The sequence below is a fragment of the Gorilla gorilla genome, chromosome 6, assembly GCF_029281585.2.
Source record: "Gorilla gorilla gorilla isolate KB3781 chromosome 6, NHGRI_mGorGor1-v2.1_pri, whole genome shotgun sequence".
Taxonomy (NCBI): domain Eukaryota; kingdom Metazoa; phylum Chordata; class Mammalia; order Primates; family Hominidae; genus Gorilla; species Gorilla gorilla.
Genome location: NC_073230.2, coordinates 153,334,617 through 153,348,406, shown reverse-complemented (window position 1 = coordinate 153,348,406; position 13,790 = coordinate 153,334,617). Strand labels below are relative to the sequence as shown.

At 49.9% G+C, this 13,790-nt stretch overlaps 1 protein-coding gene across 1 annotated transcript; it reads left to right on the top strand.

The window, feature by feature from the left end:
* Window positions 1–493: 493 nt before the first annotated feature.
* On the top strand, window positions 494–13,482 carry NOBOX (NOBOX oogenesis homeobox). The gene is made up of 10 exons (XM_004046422.4): window positions 494–578; window positions 6,044–6,168; window positions 8,765–8,847; window positions 9,099–9,670; window positions 10,404–10,606; window positions 10,853–10,959; window positions 11,234–11,319; window positions 11,539–11,767; window positions 12,132–12,436; window positions 13,181–13,482. Exons 1-10 carry the CDS (start codon window positions 494–496, stop codon window positions 13,480–13,482), a joined length of 2,097 nt encoding a protein of 698 aa, XP_004046470.3.
* Window positions 13,483–13,790: the final 308 nt, after the last annotated feature.

Genomic DNA, 13,790 nt, shown 5'->3' with positions numbered 1-13,790 from the left:
TGCTCTGAATGAGAGCCTGACTGAGCTCCAGGTTGCCCGCTCACAACCTACACTGCCTTGCACCACCTTAATAACATGTGCAGCATACAGCAATGCAGCTTGTAAAACAGAAACGATCAGAAGCCCTTTGCAGAACAAAGGCTGGATCTCATAGCCTATCCAGTTTGATTGCTTCCTTCCAAGCAACGGAATGACAGGTTTTGCAGGCCTAATTGTTTGTCAGGTAATCAATCTAGTCTGCTATCATTGTTTAATCTCTACGCCTCACTAAACGCAAGCCTAATATTTCACCATTCTCTCCTCCGTGCAAAGGAAGCTGCTCCCAGCTTCTAACCCACACTACTGATCTTGCCCTTGATTGACATCAAGCAAAGGAGATATTTAAAGACAAGCTCGAGTATCTTCAATTTTACAGATCTAGAATTGTCGCCATAAAGTTAGTGAGCTTAAAGTTTGTTGCCCCAAAAGGATAGAGGAACCTGCTGGCCATGACATGGCTCTCCTTTTGACACTAACATCACCAGACCTGGAGGGTACCTGCGACACCAGAGACAAGGATGGCTTCGAAGCCCAGGAGGGTGAGCTCATGTCCTGGAAGCAACAGCAAAATTGTGAGCACCACACTCTGAACAGAACACAGAGTTGTCTTCCCATACACTGAGGACTCTTGGTAGAGCATCCCCTGTTGGGAGCCAGTGACCCTAGACTCAAACATTGGAAAAATCTATCAAGCCACCAGCAGAACTGGTACAGCCCCAAGATACCAAAGGAGGAAAAAATACCTTGTTCAGGGACATTTCTTGCCTCTCACTAAAGCTGCCCTGCTGGCTGTCAAGTTTACGACCTTAGAATCCCGGACCCCTTCTTAAAGTTACCCTTAGCTATCCACTTGCCAGCCAGGCAGCGTGTCTATTCCTGTGAAATAAACAGCCTCATGGCTTCTCATGGGCTTGGGACTATTAAAAAAATATAGAGGGAGATGAATAACCAAGTGGAAGAGGTTTTTATTTTTTAAAAGCCATTAAGGGAAAAAGATGCAATCTGTATTTCAAATTTGCCTTTTTAATTTTTTAAAATGTATAATATTTAAGTTCAAAAGATTGCTCCAACAGTTGAAAAATAGTTAAATAACAGTACTGCCACTCAATAAATTCTGAAGACTTTGAAACAATACAGAACTGTGCTTTTCATAGTACATTTTAAGGGAGACATGCTTGAAATTATATATGGAGTGTAATTACAATCATGAAAATCATATACAAAACAGCAATAATGGAAAAAATGCTGTGAGGAAATGTGCCAAATTGTTAATAACTGATACTGTTGTTTGATGAGAAATAGCATCTTTTTCATTTTCCAGTTGTTCGGTATTTACCCTTTTTTCTAATAAATTTGCATTCCTATCATGAGACATGTTATTGTTTTACTTTTAGAACAAATTAGATATAAATTCTTCTGCTTGCTCACCCACACCCCTGTTAAAGGTGTAGATATCATTTAAATCTATATTTTAAAGTTACTATTAAGCAAAAGTTAATAATGCTACTATACCAAAACATTATTTCTGTGAATTATATTTAACCAAGTCCAGGAGAACCAAACTTGTGGTCAGAACACTGGGATCAACTTTTTTCCTGCTTTTTGAGATAATTGTAGATTCACATGCAGTTGTAAGAAATAATACAGGGATTCCATATACCCTTTCCCCGTTTTACATCTTCTGTCACGCCAGTACAATACCACACCAGGAAATTGACTTTGATACAGTCTGTGACCTTACTCAGATTTCACCAGTTTTCATGCACTGGTGTGTATTTAGTTCTGTGCAGTTTTATCTTGTGTGTAGACTTGTGGAACCACCACTATAGCCAAGATTCAGAACAGTTCCATCACTGCTACTACGCTTTTGAACTCACAGCCACTTCCCTCCCCTGCTCCCTAACTCCTGGCAACGGTCAACTTTTTGTCACTGAACAATGATCCATCCCCCATGCGGGATTCACTATGCCAGTATAGTGATGGATACAATCAAATAAACAGTGTAGCCTAGTGTTTAGGAGTGCAGGCAGGAACCAGACTAACTGGGTTCAAATCTGAGGTGGCCACTGTCACCTTCGGAGAAGTATTAAACTCTTTATGCTACATTTTCTTCAATAAGATGGGGATAATCATATAATAGAACTTCATAGGGTTGTTAGAATTCAATGAGTTGATACTTAGAAAGCAAGAAGAAAGCACCGGGCCTGAATAGATGCATGTTACCATCTAAGAACTCCCAATCCAGTGGAGAATACACAAAACGCTAATCAGTTCAGCCTGTATGCAGTGATGTAATATACATGTAAACACAGTACAAGGGGAGGACCTAGGAGGGGGCAGTTAATTCTGGCTGTGGAAGGCTGAGCCAGGCTTCCCCAGAAAGGGAATATTTGGGTTGGGTTTTGGAGGATGAGTAAGACTTTGCCAGGAAAAAAAAAAAAAAAAGTTTCATGCTGATATACAGCTTGATCAGTGACCCTGAGAAGGCATGGCCATTTCTAAAGGGTAAAAGCTTGGAACAAAAACCTGGAAGAGTGGGGGAGACTTTGGGGGTGGGGCAGGGGAGTGGTGGTGGCCAAAGAGGAAGCCTGAGTGAAGGTTGGGGCCGGGTTTTGAGGGGTCCTTGAATGCCATGCTATAATTAGCAACAGCGATTGCAATCCTGGAGAAGACTAGAATAGAATAGAAAGAAGAAAGTGCGTCCAAAACTCAGGCACATCAGGAGAATTACAATGGATGTAAAAGTACATTCTAAATTACAAAACACCAGCAGTGGCGATTAATTGTAAACAATAGCAGCAGCAGCAGAATGTTTAAAACACAGTCACCATTCTTGTTAAACGCAGATTATCCTGAGTGTCTGGGGCAAGGGCATTAGAAGTTACAACGCTAATTCACGCCAGAACTTGTCCTCGCCCTGCCCGGCAGTTTCCACTCTAGCCAGGTGTTCCTAATTCCCTTCACAGGCAACCTGAAACCATCCTTTACTGGGCTTTCAAAGGAAGCCCCTGGGCAGATACTTTGGCAGTTGCCAGTGTCTCTCCCAGTCTCTGGGACCATTCACTTTTTCCCTGTCATCGGTCCCCAGTATTTATCCAATCATCCGGCCATTTGCCCGGGCTCTGGCAGTGCCGGTCCCTGAGCACGTGCCTGGCTCAGGCTTCCCTTCGCTCTCTCTGCTTTGGACAGGTCATCTCTTCCTGGTGGTTTTCCAGGGGCCCTGACCTCCCATACCTTGCTGTGACTACGATCTCCCTGGCTGTGACTACGATCTCCCTGGCTGTGACTACGATCTCCCTGCAGATTTCTGCCTGTCTTTCACAACTTATTCTTGCCTTTCTGGTCCTAGGTGTTCCAATGACCTGATGCTGCCTACACTGGGGTGTGGCCCATAGAACAAGAACACATTACCTTGTGGTTTTGCTTCAAAAAATGTTCTCAATCAGCCGCCTTCTTCTGGTTATTTTTCTCATTATAGAGAGAGAGGGAGAAGGATCAAGAACACTTATTTCACTTACTCTTCATAGACTGAAAAAAATTAACTACTTTTTTTTAGTATCAGACACCTTTCTTTTTGTTCTGGCATTCTCATATCTGTGAGGGAAAAAAAGATTTTGGAAGAAATGACTCTTGCTAAGTGCATGGTGGTAATGGTGTAAAGTCTAGCTCTGAAAACTAAGAAACCAAAAAAAAAAATTAAAAATTAAAAAAAAACCTCCCTGTCCTCTAAACAAAGTTGAATTAGTCTATGAACTAGTCAGCTGATCACAAAGATGAAATACAACCAAACAGGACTTAGGAAGAAACAGCCCCAAGTTCCCCTAAAACAATACCTTGTTGTCCTCTATATAATTGAGCCGTCTCTTTGCTCTAGCCAGTATTTTAACTTCCATAACAAACCTCCTTCACTTGAAGTTGATCCATGGAAGATATGACTTAACAAGATATATCAAAAACACAACACCTTCCCAACAAAACTCACCAGACATTTTCCCATGCAATGTACATCTTAGATAAAATTCACTTGCAGCCAATAAAATTCTTCATGTAAATAAACAAAACATCCAACTATATTATTTGTGGAAAAAAAAAAACTTATTTCTGTGTTTGGAAAAATGCCAATTTTTTTTCTTCTTTTTTGTCACTCTGTCACCCGGGTTGGAGTGCAGTGGCATGATCTCGGCTTATTCCAACCTCCACCTCCTGGATTCCAGCAATTCTCCTGCCTCCGCCTCCCAAGTAGCTGGGATTACAGGCGTGTGCCACCACGCCCAGCTAAATTTTGTATTTTTAGTAGAGACAGGGTTTCACCATGTTGGCCAGGATGGTCTCAAACTCCTGACCTCAGGTGATCTGCCCACCTTGGCCTCCCAACGTGCTGGGATTACAGGCACTGTGCCCCACTGGGAAAATGCCAATATTTTAAATTCTCTAAGTCCCTATGCCAATCTGTTGTAGAGTCAGACCCTGTATCTTTCACAGTTTGTGGAAGGGTGCCATACAGCCTATGGGCAATTTGGATCTTTGCTTTCTGACCTTCACCCTGGCAGAGGGGAGCCAGCTAGAGAGAGGAAATACGACATAAACAATGGCAAAGAAGGATGACTTATTTTCGGTTTAATGTGACAGGATAATCTGTTAAGAAGTTAATTGCACCCCACTTCTCACTGCAGCAGACACCTCAGTAAAGGGCAAAAGGTCATTTCCTTTCCCCACACAGGCCCCTACCATCCCTTGCCCCTACTCCTATCCCCAGGATAGTTTTTAACTGACTTAGTTTTTGCAAAGTCTAAAAGTGTCTCAAACTCTGAAACGCACAAAAATTACCTGAGGAGATTCAAATGGATGTTTCTGGGTACCTCCTTGGACCAACCAATTAAGATTTCTGGGGATTGGAACCCCCATTTTAAACAAATTCCCTAAGAAATTCTGATCCAGGGGTTTTAAGAACATTCTTTGAGAAACATTAGGCCAAAAAAGACATACACACACCACCACTGAAATACCCAGGTGGGCAACACAGGGGAGCTGAGGATCCAGGGGAAAGACCCAGATCTCAGGGCTTGCCGTTCATCCTGGCAGTCAGGGGACACTGTCAGGTTTTAAGCGGAACTGTGATGTGGTAAACTCCACAGCTCATAGCCCACGTGTCGCCTTCTCCAAGAAGCTTCCATCCTAGTCCAGAAGGGGTTCCTGCTCCTCCGTACTCCATAGTAGCCTTTCATACTTCTAACTCACCACTGACCACACTACCCTGACATGATCATTTGATCTCCCCTCCACCAGTAAGCTTCTGTGAGCAAGGACGTGCCTGGGTTCCATTTACCATGTCGCCACCAAATGGTCCTGATTTTTCACCATCAAATTATCCTGGAAGCAACGTCAGTGCCCCACAACTGCTTGCTCACTTGTCCTGGAATGCTTCATTTCTAGCACAGAAACTGGGCCCCATCTATCTGAATGCCTCATAAAACAGAAGCTATCCGCCTTATGGAAGGCATCAGAATGAAACAGCAGATACCTGAAGTCTTGATCATATTCGAAGTTAATTAGTTTACATTTTTGTGTTTCAGAAAGAACTAAAGCTCTCACAATCCTCCAAAGTCCACATGTGTAGGCCAAGCCCCTCAAGGCAATTAAAGGAATAGGAAAATGTACCCACAGCTGATTTCAGCATGAAAGCACGTGGTGTCCAGAGTCTTTTAAATCCTTAAAGCAAAACACCTGGATTCTGTTCCAGGCCGCCCCGCTCCCCACCCAGCTCCAAGCACCTGTTTCTATCTGACCAGCCCTCCGACTTTCTACCCCTCCCCGCTCAGGAGAAGAGGCAAGAATTTTTAAATTCTGATTTTGCTTGTGTAAAGATGGTAAGAAACATTCCGTGAACCAGGAATCATAAGGCAGCACCCCTGTGAGATCTCCCCTAAGAAAGTCTCTTCCATTTTCAGATAATAAAACCGAAACACCAAATGGATGGAAACAGTAACCACACCGTCCCTGGCAGGGCCGCCCCTGGCTGTACCTGAATTTCCTCTGTGTGGACTGTACCCGATCTACGGAGTCTGTGGCTCTTTCAGCTCCTTCTTCATCATCTGGTGCAGACCTTGTGCGCTGGAGACCCTCCAATCAGTACGGGGGCCGAGCGCTGTGGCTCACGCCTGTAATTCCAGCACTTTGGGAAGCCCAGGCGGGCAGATAACTTGAAGTCAGGAGTTCTAGCCCAGCCTAGCCAACGTGGTGAAACCCCGTCTCTACTAAAAATACAAAAAATTAGCCGGGCGTGGTGGTGGGCGCCTGTAGTCCCAGCTACTCGGGAGGTTGAGGCAGGAGAATCGCTTGAACCCGCGAGGCAGACGTTGCAGTGAGCCGAGATCCCCCACTGCACTCCAGCCTGGGCGACAGAGCAAGACTCCGTCTCAAAAACAAAAACAAACAAAATCAGGAAGGGGACTTTGAAGCTCCTTAATACTGAGGCTTGGAGGGGCCCTAGCATGGGAGTTGGGCAACCCAGCGCTTCCCCTTTGAGGAGTGGCTCTAGAAATCGCCTTCCACAGTCCACAAGGAAGGGCTTTAGCCACGATCCAGGACTGAGTCCTCCATAGGGTGTGGGTGAGCCCCACGGCTGGGCCCAGCCCCCCGAAGACCACCGGGTAGCCTCGCTCCCGCCCCCAACCCCAGCCTCGCCCTCCAGCCCCGCCACGGGAGGGGCCGCCTGGAGGAGACCCGCAGCTGGGCCTGGGCTCCTGGCTGGCGGGGAGCGGAGCAGGCGGCGCCCAGGCCCGGGTCCTCCCCGCCCTCGCAGCTGCCCCAGCCGAGCCTCCTGGGCCGGCCTCGCCCTGGGGGTGGGGGTGGGGGTGAGGGGGCGCAGCCTCGGGCTACGGCTCCCCCGGCCCGGCCCGTGCGGGCTGCACACCTGCCCGCCCGGCGAGGCTTCATTAGGCCGCGCCGGTGCATCACGGGCCGGCCGCGGCTGCGGGAGTCCAGGCCATGGAACCCACAGAGGATCCCTGCCAGGGACCGCTGGGTGAGTGTGGAGACCTCCGTCGTGCGAGGGGGTCAGGCTTTGGGGGTTCGGGGAGGGGGGAGGCCTGTGATCACCAGGTCAGCGTTAGCCGACCTAAGAGCTTCAGTAGGCCGAGGGCCAGGTGGAGTCGGGTGGGGTAGGGTGGGAGGAGGCTGACCTCACTGCGTCCTGTGCTTTGGGATTGCAACCCCTCTCCCCGCTCCCCCGCGCCCCCCCCCCCCCCCCGCCTCCAGTCTCCCAGCGCGCAGGGGAAAGAACCCTGGGAGCCCCAGGACCCTTCTAGTCTTAGGTCTGACACCCGTCCCCTTCTTACTAGCGCACATCACTCCCACAGGACACGTGCTTACGGAGCACCCACAGTGCTGGGTACCAGGCTTTTTGCTACAGTACAAGCTCTCCTAAAATGCTGTAAAACAAATTTGTCCCTGCTTCCCCACACCACCAGCCAGCTTTGTCCCTTCACTCCATAGAGGCCTGCTCACCCTCTTCACCAGCCCAGACCCTCTCATGCACGTCGGGTCCAGCCTGTGTCCTAGGAAAGGACTTGGAACAGCACCCTTGACCATGACCTTTTTCCTTGACACTCTGTTACAAAGTCATTCCTAGGGCCAGGCGCAGTGGCTCAAGTCTGTAATCCCAGCACTTTGGGAGGGCGAGGCTGGTGGACTACCTGAGGTCAGGAGTTGGAGAACAGCCTGGCCAACATGGCAAAACCCCATCTCTACTAAAAATACAAAAATTAGCTGGGTGTGGTGGCACACACCTGTAATCCCAGCTACTTGGGAGGCAGAGGCACGAGAATCGCTTGAACCCAGGAAGCCGAGGTTGCACTGAGCCAGAATTGCACCACGGCACTCCAGCCTGGGCGACAGAGCGAGACTCCATCTCAAAAAAAAAAAAAAAAAGTTATTCCTTAAGACCTATGTCATGCAGTTTTCATTAAAGTAACAGTAGCTCTTAGTCGTTACTTAGCATTCATTACAAATGTTCCAATTTAGTTGGAAATAATAAAGCAGCTCCCTGAGCTGAGGGTTCTTGGAGTTATGAGTCAGTTGGGAGGTGAAAGTGAGGGGATCATTTGATGGCCCCAGGAAAGACTCCATGTGGTGATTAAGTACACAGAGTACGTGCTCAGGGTGCTGTGTGATCTTGGACATATTACTCTGCTGTCTCATCCTCATTTCTTCATCTGTTAGAAGGGAATATTAGCAGTGCCGTTCTTGCAGAGATTAAATATGCACTGTGCTAATCTTTGAAAGGTGCTTAGCGCCATGTCTGGAACATGGTAAGCTCCCAATGCATCAGTCAGCTCACAGAAAGGAAGGCAAGCTTTAGGGATGAGTGGTAGGGTTTTTAGTTCTAGCTGGGTCCCAGTTTCCTTACTCGAAAGAGAGGTTGACCAGAGAGTGAGATTCTGCTTTGCAGGGAGCAGGAGGAAGTGGATGTGCTGGATGGTAGTGGGGTGGGGGTGCGGGCGGGGGGGCACGTAGGGAGCTGAGGAGAGTTGGCAGAGACAGAGTTCCATGGTTCTCCCTGTTATCTATTTTGATGCTCTTGCCTCAGCTGCTGGAGACAATCGAATCCTGTCTTGTCCCTTCTCCAAGCAATAATGCCTGTTGTGCAGCAGAAACAGCATCCCGCCTTGGGAGAAGCAGAATCTCTGTCAATCTGTTTCTCTTTGTCTTCCTGGTCCATCCCCAGCCCCAACATGATCCCTTAGAGATACCTGAACAGTCCCTCAAACTCATACCCCTGGTGTCTGGGAAAAAGGGAACTCACAGGGAGTGAGTACCCCCAAATTAGGAGATACCATGAGCTAAGGCCATCTCAGAATTGCATAAATTTGTCTACATTTTTCAGAGAAGTTGAGTTATCTGATTTAATCCTCACAATAGTCAAGCTAGGAAGGTAAGTGTGGAATTATTACCCCATTTGATAGGTAGACAAATTAAAGCTTAAGATCAAACCGTTTGCAAAGCAGGAAGCAGCACTTCCTCTTGGTCCAGTTCTTCCTTCTCCCTGGTGCTAAGGTCAGTGGATGTTGGCTCCCCACAGGCCAGAAAGCTGGAGAGAAGCCCCTGGCTGCAGGACCCGGGGAGGAGGAACTGCTCCGGGGCTCAGCCCCTCATGCTCAGGACACTCAGAGTGAGGAACTGCCACCCTCCTGCACCATCTCAGGAGAGAAGAAGCCGCCAGCAGTCTCTGGAGAAGCCACCGGGGCTGATGCTGGGAGACTGTGCCCGCCCCCCCGCTCCAGGGCTCCCCACAAAGACAGAACTCTAGCCCGCTCCAGGCCCCAGGCTCAGGGGGAAGATTGTTCCCTCCCAGTGGGAGAGGTGAAGATAGGAAAGAGGTCCTATTCTCCAGCCCCCGGGAAGCAGAAAAAGCCTAATGCCATGGGTCTGGCCCCAACATCATCCCTGGGTGCCCCTAACTCAGCCCGTGCCACACACAACCCAGTGCCCTGTGGGTCAGGCCGGGGGCCCTGCCACCTGGCCAATCTCCTCAGTACATTGGCGCAGAGCAACCAAAACAGAGACCACAAGCAGGGGCCCCCGGAAGTGACCTGCCAAATTAGGAAAAAGACACGAACCCTATACCGCTCAGGTAAGTCCCTAAAGAGAGGAAACTGAAGAGATCTGGGGTTATCCTGGGGAAAGGTGGGGCTGTGTGAAGAATCTACCCCCAGGAGACCTGAGGGATGGGGTTAGTTTGTATGTCACTTCGTCCCGGATTCTCTCTTGGGCCGTGGTAATGCAACTATCTCTGACCCTCAGAGGGAAGGTTGGGTTATCACATCAGAAAATGAGGCTGGAGCCAGGCACAGTGGCTCATGCCTGTAATCCCAGCACTTTGGGAGGCCGAGGCAGGTGGATTACCTGAAGTCAGGAGTTTGAGACCAGCCTGGCCATCATGGTGAAACCCTGCCTCTACTGAAAATACAAACATTAGCCAGACATGCTGGCCTGTGCCTGTAATCCCAGCTATTTGGTAGGTTGAAGCAGGGGAATTGCTTGAACCTGGGAGGCAGAGGTTGCAATGAGCTGAGATTGCGCCACTGCACTCCAGCCTGGGCAACAGAGTGAGACTCCGTCTAAAAAAGAAAAAAAGAAAATGATGTTGGGACCAGGGTAGAGGAGTAAAGAAAGTAAACATACTGCTCTCTGCTGTAGCACCCAAGAGCGAGAAGGCCTAGCCCAATAGGAAAAAGGCTTTGGGAAAGTGTTGGGTTAGGGGCAGTGGCCCCATCTGTTGGAGATACTTGGTGAGCATCTCTCTTTCTCTTCACCTGCCTGTCACTGGCATTTGTCCTCCTCACACAAGTTTCTTCTTCTTTCAGATCAGCTGGAGGAGCTAGAGAAGATATTCCAAGAAGACCACTATCCTGACAGTGATAAACGCCGGGAGATTGCCCAGACGGTGGGGGTGACCCCCCAGCGCATCATGGTAAAGGGGGCCGGCTCACTGGTGGCAGGGTGGAGTGGCGGAGGGCCCACCATTGAAACACTCGAATTGCAGAGTGAGTGCTCAGCGGTAGCCTGGGTAGGAGCTGAATTGAGGCCTCAGATGTGGCTGTGTCCCTGACTGTTTCCAGAGTGCCACAGCCTGAGAGCATTAGGAGAGGAAGGCACTACAGAGACTTTTGATAAAACCAGCCTGACAGAGGGCTCAGAAGCAGAGTGCTGGAGTGACCTTCCAAAGTCCTGTAGCTCCTTGTGCAACAGCCAGGACCTAAGCCTCAGTCTCTGCCCCTCTTCTCCAGTTCTTCAAGCACCTTTCCCCCCATAGGTGTGGTTCCAGAATCGCCGGGCCAAGTGGCGAAAAATGGAGAAACTGAATGGGAAAGAAAGCAAGGACAATCCTGCAGCCCCTGGTCCTGCCAGCAGTCAATGCAGGTCAGAATTCCTCTTCTTTCTGTATCATCCCTGTGGGTAGAAGTGGGGTCCAAGCTGGGATCCTGAGGGTCTAGAAGGAGAGCATTGGAAGGCTAGGCATGAGTCCTAGGGTTGCCAGCTAAGATTTAGAGGGATTTTGGCTGCCATGGGATCAGGAAGTTGCCGGTGCCCTGTAGGAGGCAGAGTTTGGGAATTGGTGTCTCTCCTGGCAATGAGGCACCTGTGCAAATCCAGAGACCACCAAAGCTACAGTCTTCATTCTTCCTGACTCCAGCTCTGCAGCTGAGATCCTACCTGCTGTGCCCATGGAGCCAAAGCCTGACCCTTTCCCTCAGGAGTCCCCTCTGGATACCTTTCCAGGTGAGTTCCCACCTTCAGAGCTGGGGGAAAATGGCAACTAAAGATAGTGAAGACAGGCTTTGTTTGATGGAGGTGGGAGTGACTGGAGTCCTCCAGTGTTTCGGCCAGCAGGGCCTATTCAGGGGGGACCTGGGCATGGCTTGTGTCTACCATTCAGCAATGCCAAACCTGCCTCCCATTTCCTTACCGTTATAGCCCCTCTTTGCCTTCTGTTCCTAGAGCCCCCCATGCTGCTGACTTCTGACCAGACTTTGGCCCCCACCCAACCCAGTGAGGGTGCTCAGAGGGTGGTGACCCCCCCACTCTTCAGCCCCCCACCTGTGCGAAGGGCCGATCTTCCTTTCCCCCTTGGCCCTGTCCACACCCCCCAACTGATGCCACTGCTGATGGATGTTGCTGGCAGTGACAGCAGCCACAAGGATGGCCCCTGTGGGTCCTGGGGGACAAGGTAAGGAACCTACGGGGGTAGGTCACTCTAGTTATCTGGGCGGGGGTAGGGGGGTGTAGATGGAGAGAAGATAGACACAGAGAGGAGAGGGTTAACTGAGAGGAGCACAGAGTAGTACAGGAGATGGGGATGAAAGGGATAAGGGCATCTGGGGAATGACCTAGGGGGATCACAGCAATAGAGCAGAAACAAGGGCAAGATGCTAGGAGCAGGAGGGGGGAGAAGAGGCAGCTGCAGCAGCCTTGCAAGGCTGGGCTTACCATGGAGATGAGGAGGAGGTGAGAGGTAGGGACTCAGCTACTGTGGTAGGAACGGGGAGCTCCCCCACCCCTGCACCTCACCAGCTGTTCCTCTGTCCTTGCAGCATCACCCTGCCACCCCCCTGTTCATATTTGGAGGAGCTGGAGCCCCAGGATTACCAACAGAGCAACCAGCCAGGACCCTTCCAGTTCTCCCAGGCTCCACAGCCCCCGCTTTTCCAGTCCCCTCAGCCCAAGTTTCCCTACCTCCCCACTTTCCCCTTCTCCATGCCCAGTTCACTGACGCTTCCACCATCCGAAGACTCTCTGTTTACGTTTCCCTGTGGCCCCAGCGGGGGCACATCGCAGGGCTATTGCCCAGGTGCCTCCTCAGGACAGATCCTGATGCAACCACCTGCTGGGAATATGGGTGAGTTGAGGCTGGGAGAGAAGGTCCCCTTGAGATTGAGGAAGGTGGGAGGGGAAAAAGAGCCAAGTTATCTGGAGGGTAGACTGAGGCAGGTCATGGGTGGTGAATGAATCCTTCTGTTTGCCCCTAGTTCTCTCTATTAAGCTCTTCTCCCTCGAATTCTGCAGAGGCTGCAGAGCACAGTGAGGGTTAGCAGAGAACTCTGGAGTTTGGCATCAGGAAAACAGGCTTGAAGTCCAGCTCAGCCAGTTACTAGCTCTCCTGAGTCTCAGTTTCTGGGACTCTGAAATGGGACTCACAGTTCTATGTCAGGGAGGGACTTGGTGAGGATTAGATACAATAGGAGTGAAAATATTTGGCCTAGAGTAGATGGCAGCTAATATTCTGCTGGGCCACTTGGACCTCTGAAATCCCAGAAACATCTGTCATATTAAAACTAGATTCTAGCAGAAGGGGAGGAAAGATCAGGTGGTTCCTGGTCTCCTTGTTGCGTGTACGAAACAGCATTGGCCTGATCCATGGTTCACTTTGTGTCAATGTTACTAAACCACAGGACCTTGAGTGCTGGAGCCTGTGTGGTCCTAAGGACAGAGCCCGAGGCTAGAGTTGGACCCAGACTTGCACTGAGGTCCTAAGCTGCGTCTATGTGTGTTGGGGCACGGGGGGATCTGTTGTAGAACACAGTTAATGATAGTTGATACTCTCCATCCTGTCTGGTAATTCCTACACCCTCCGACCCCACAGGTACAGCCTCCTGGAGTGACCCCTGTTTGCCAGAGCTGCCCTTCCCTGGTCCGTTCTGCCCACAAGCTCTGGGGCATCCTGCAGGAGGGGATGGCTACTTTCCTGATCTATTTCCAACTCCCTGCCCCCAGGCTCTGGGCAGGCAGCCTTCGTCAGCTCTCTCATGGATGCCTGAAGGGGCCAGACCAGGGACTGGGCCCTTACTCAGCAAGGTAAAAGAGGAACCACCAGCTGCTTCCCTGGATCAGCCCTCAGCACTGGAGGAGGCCAGAGGGGATGACAAGAATAGCCATGTCCCCTAGCTGGGGGGTCAAAGAGTGAAAAGAGGCTGCTTGGTGGGATAGGATTGGGCTCGCTGAGAGGACAGGGGTTGGGGGTTTGGGAAAGAGTGTGGACTCTGTAGACTGAGGGGAGAGTTAGACATTTCCCCTGTGTAGGCTCGTCTTGTTGATATGAGAAGGAAGAAAGAGGGCTGGCGCTTCCCTTTTCTTTACACTCTGTGTGGGGGTCCTGAAGGAAGCAGGTGGCCTGTGTTACTTCTGAATGTTGTATCAGGTGTTTTTGTTTGTTTCCTATCCTTGCTTGACAAATGAGCTGGAGTGTCCACCAT

What these genes read in the sequence shown, in the direction of transcription:
- NOBOX (XM_004046422.4), top strand. Translation starts at nt 494, where the DNA reads ATGGCTCTCCTTTTGACACTAACATCACCAGACCTGGAGGGTACCTGC. An exon ending in AAAAAGGGAACTCACAGGGA is followed by an intron (nt 8,848 to 9,098) that starts GTGAGTACCCCC and finishes TGCTAAGGTCAG; the next exon opens with TGGATGTTGGCTCCCCACAG. An exon ending in ACGAACCCTATACCGCTCAG is followed by an intron (nt 9,671 to 10,403) that starts GTAAGTCCCTAA and finishes TTCTTCTTTCAG; the next exon opens with ATCAGCTGGAGGAGCTAGAG.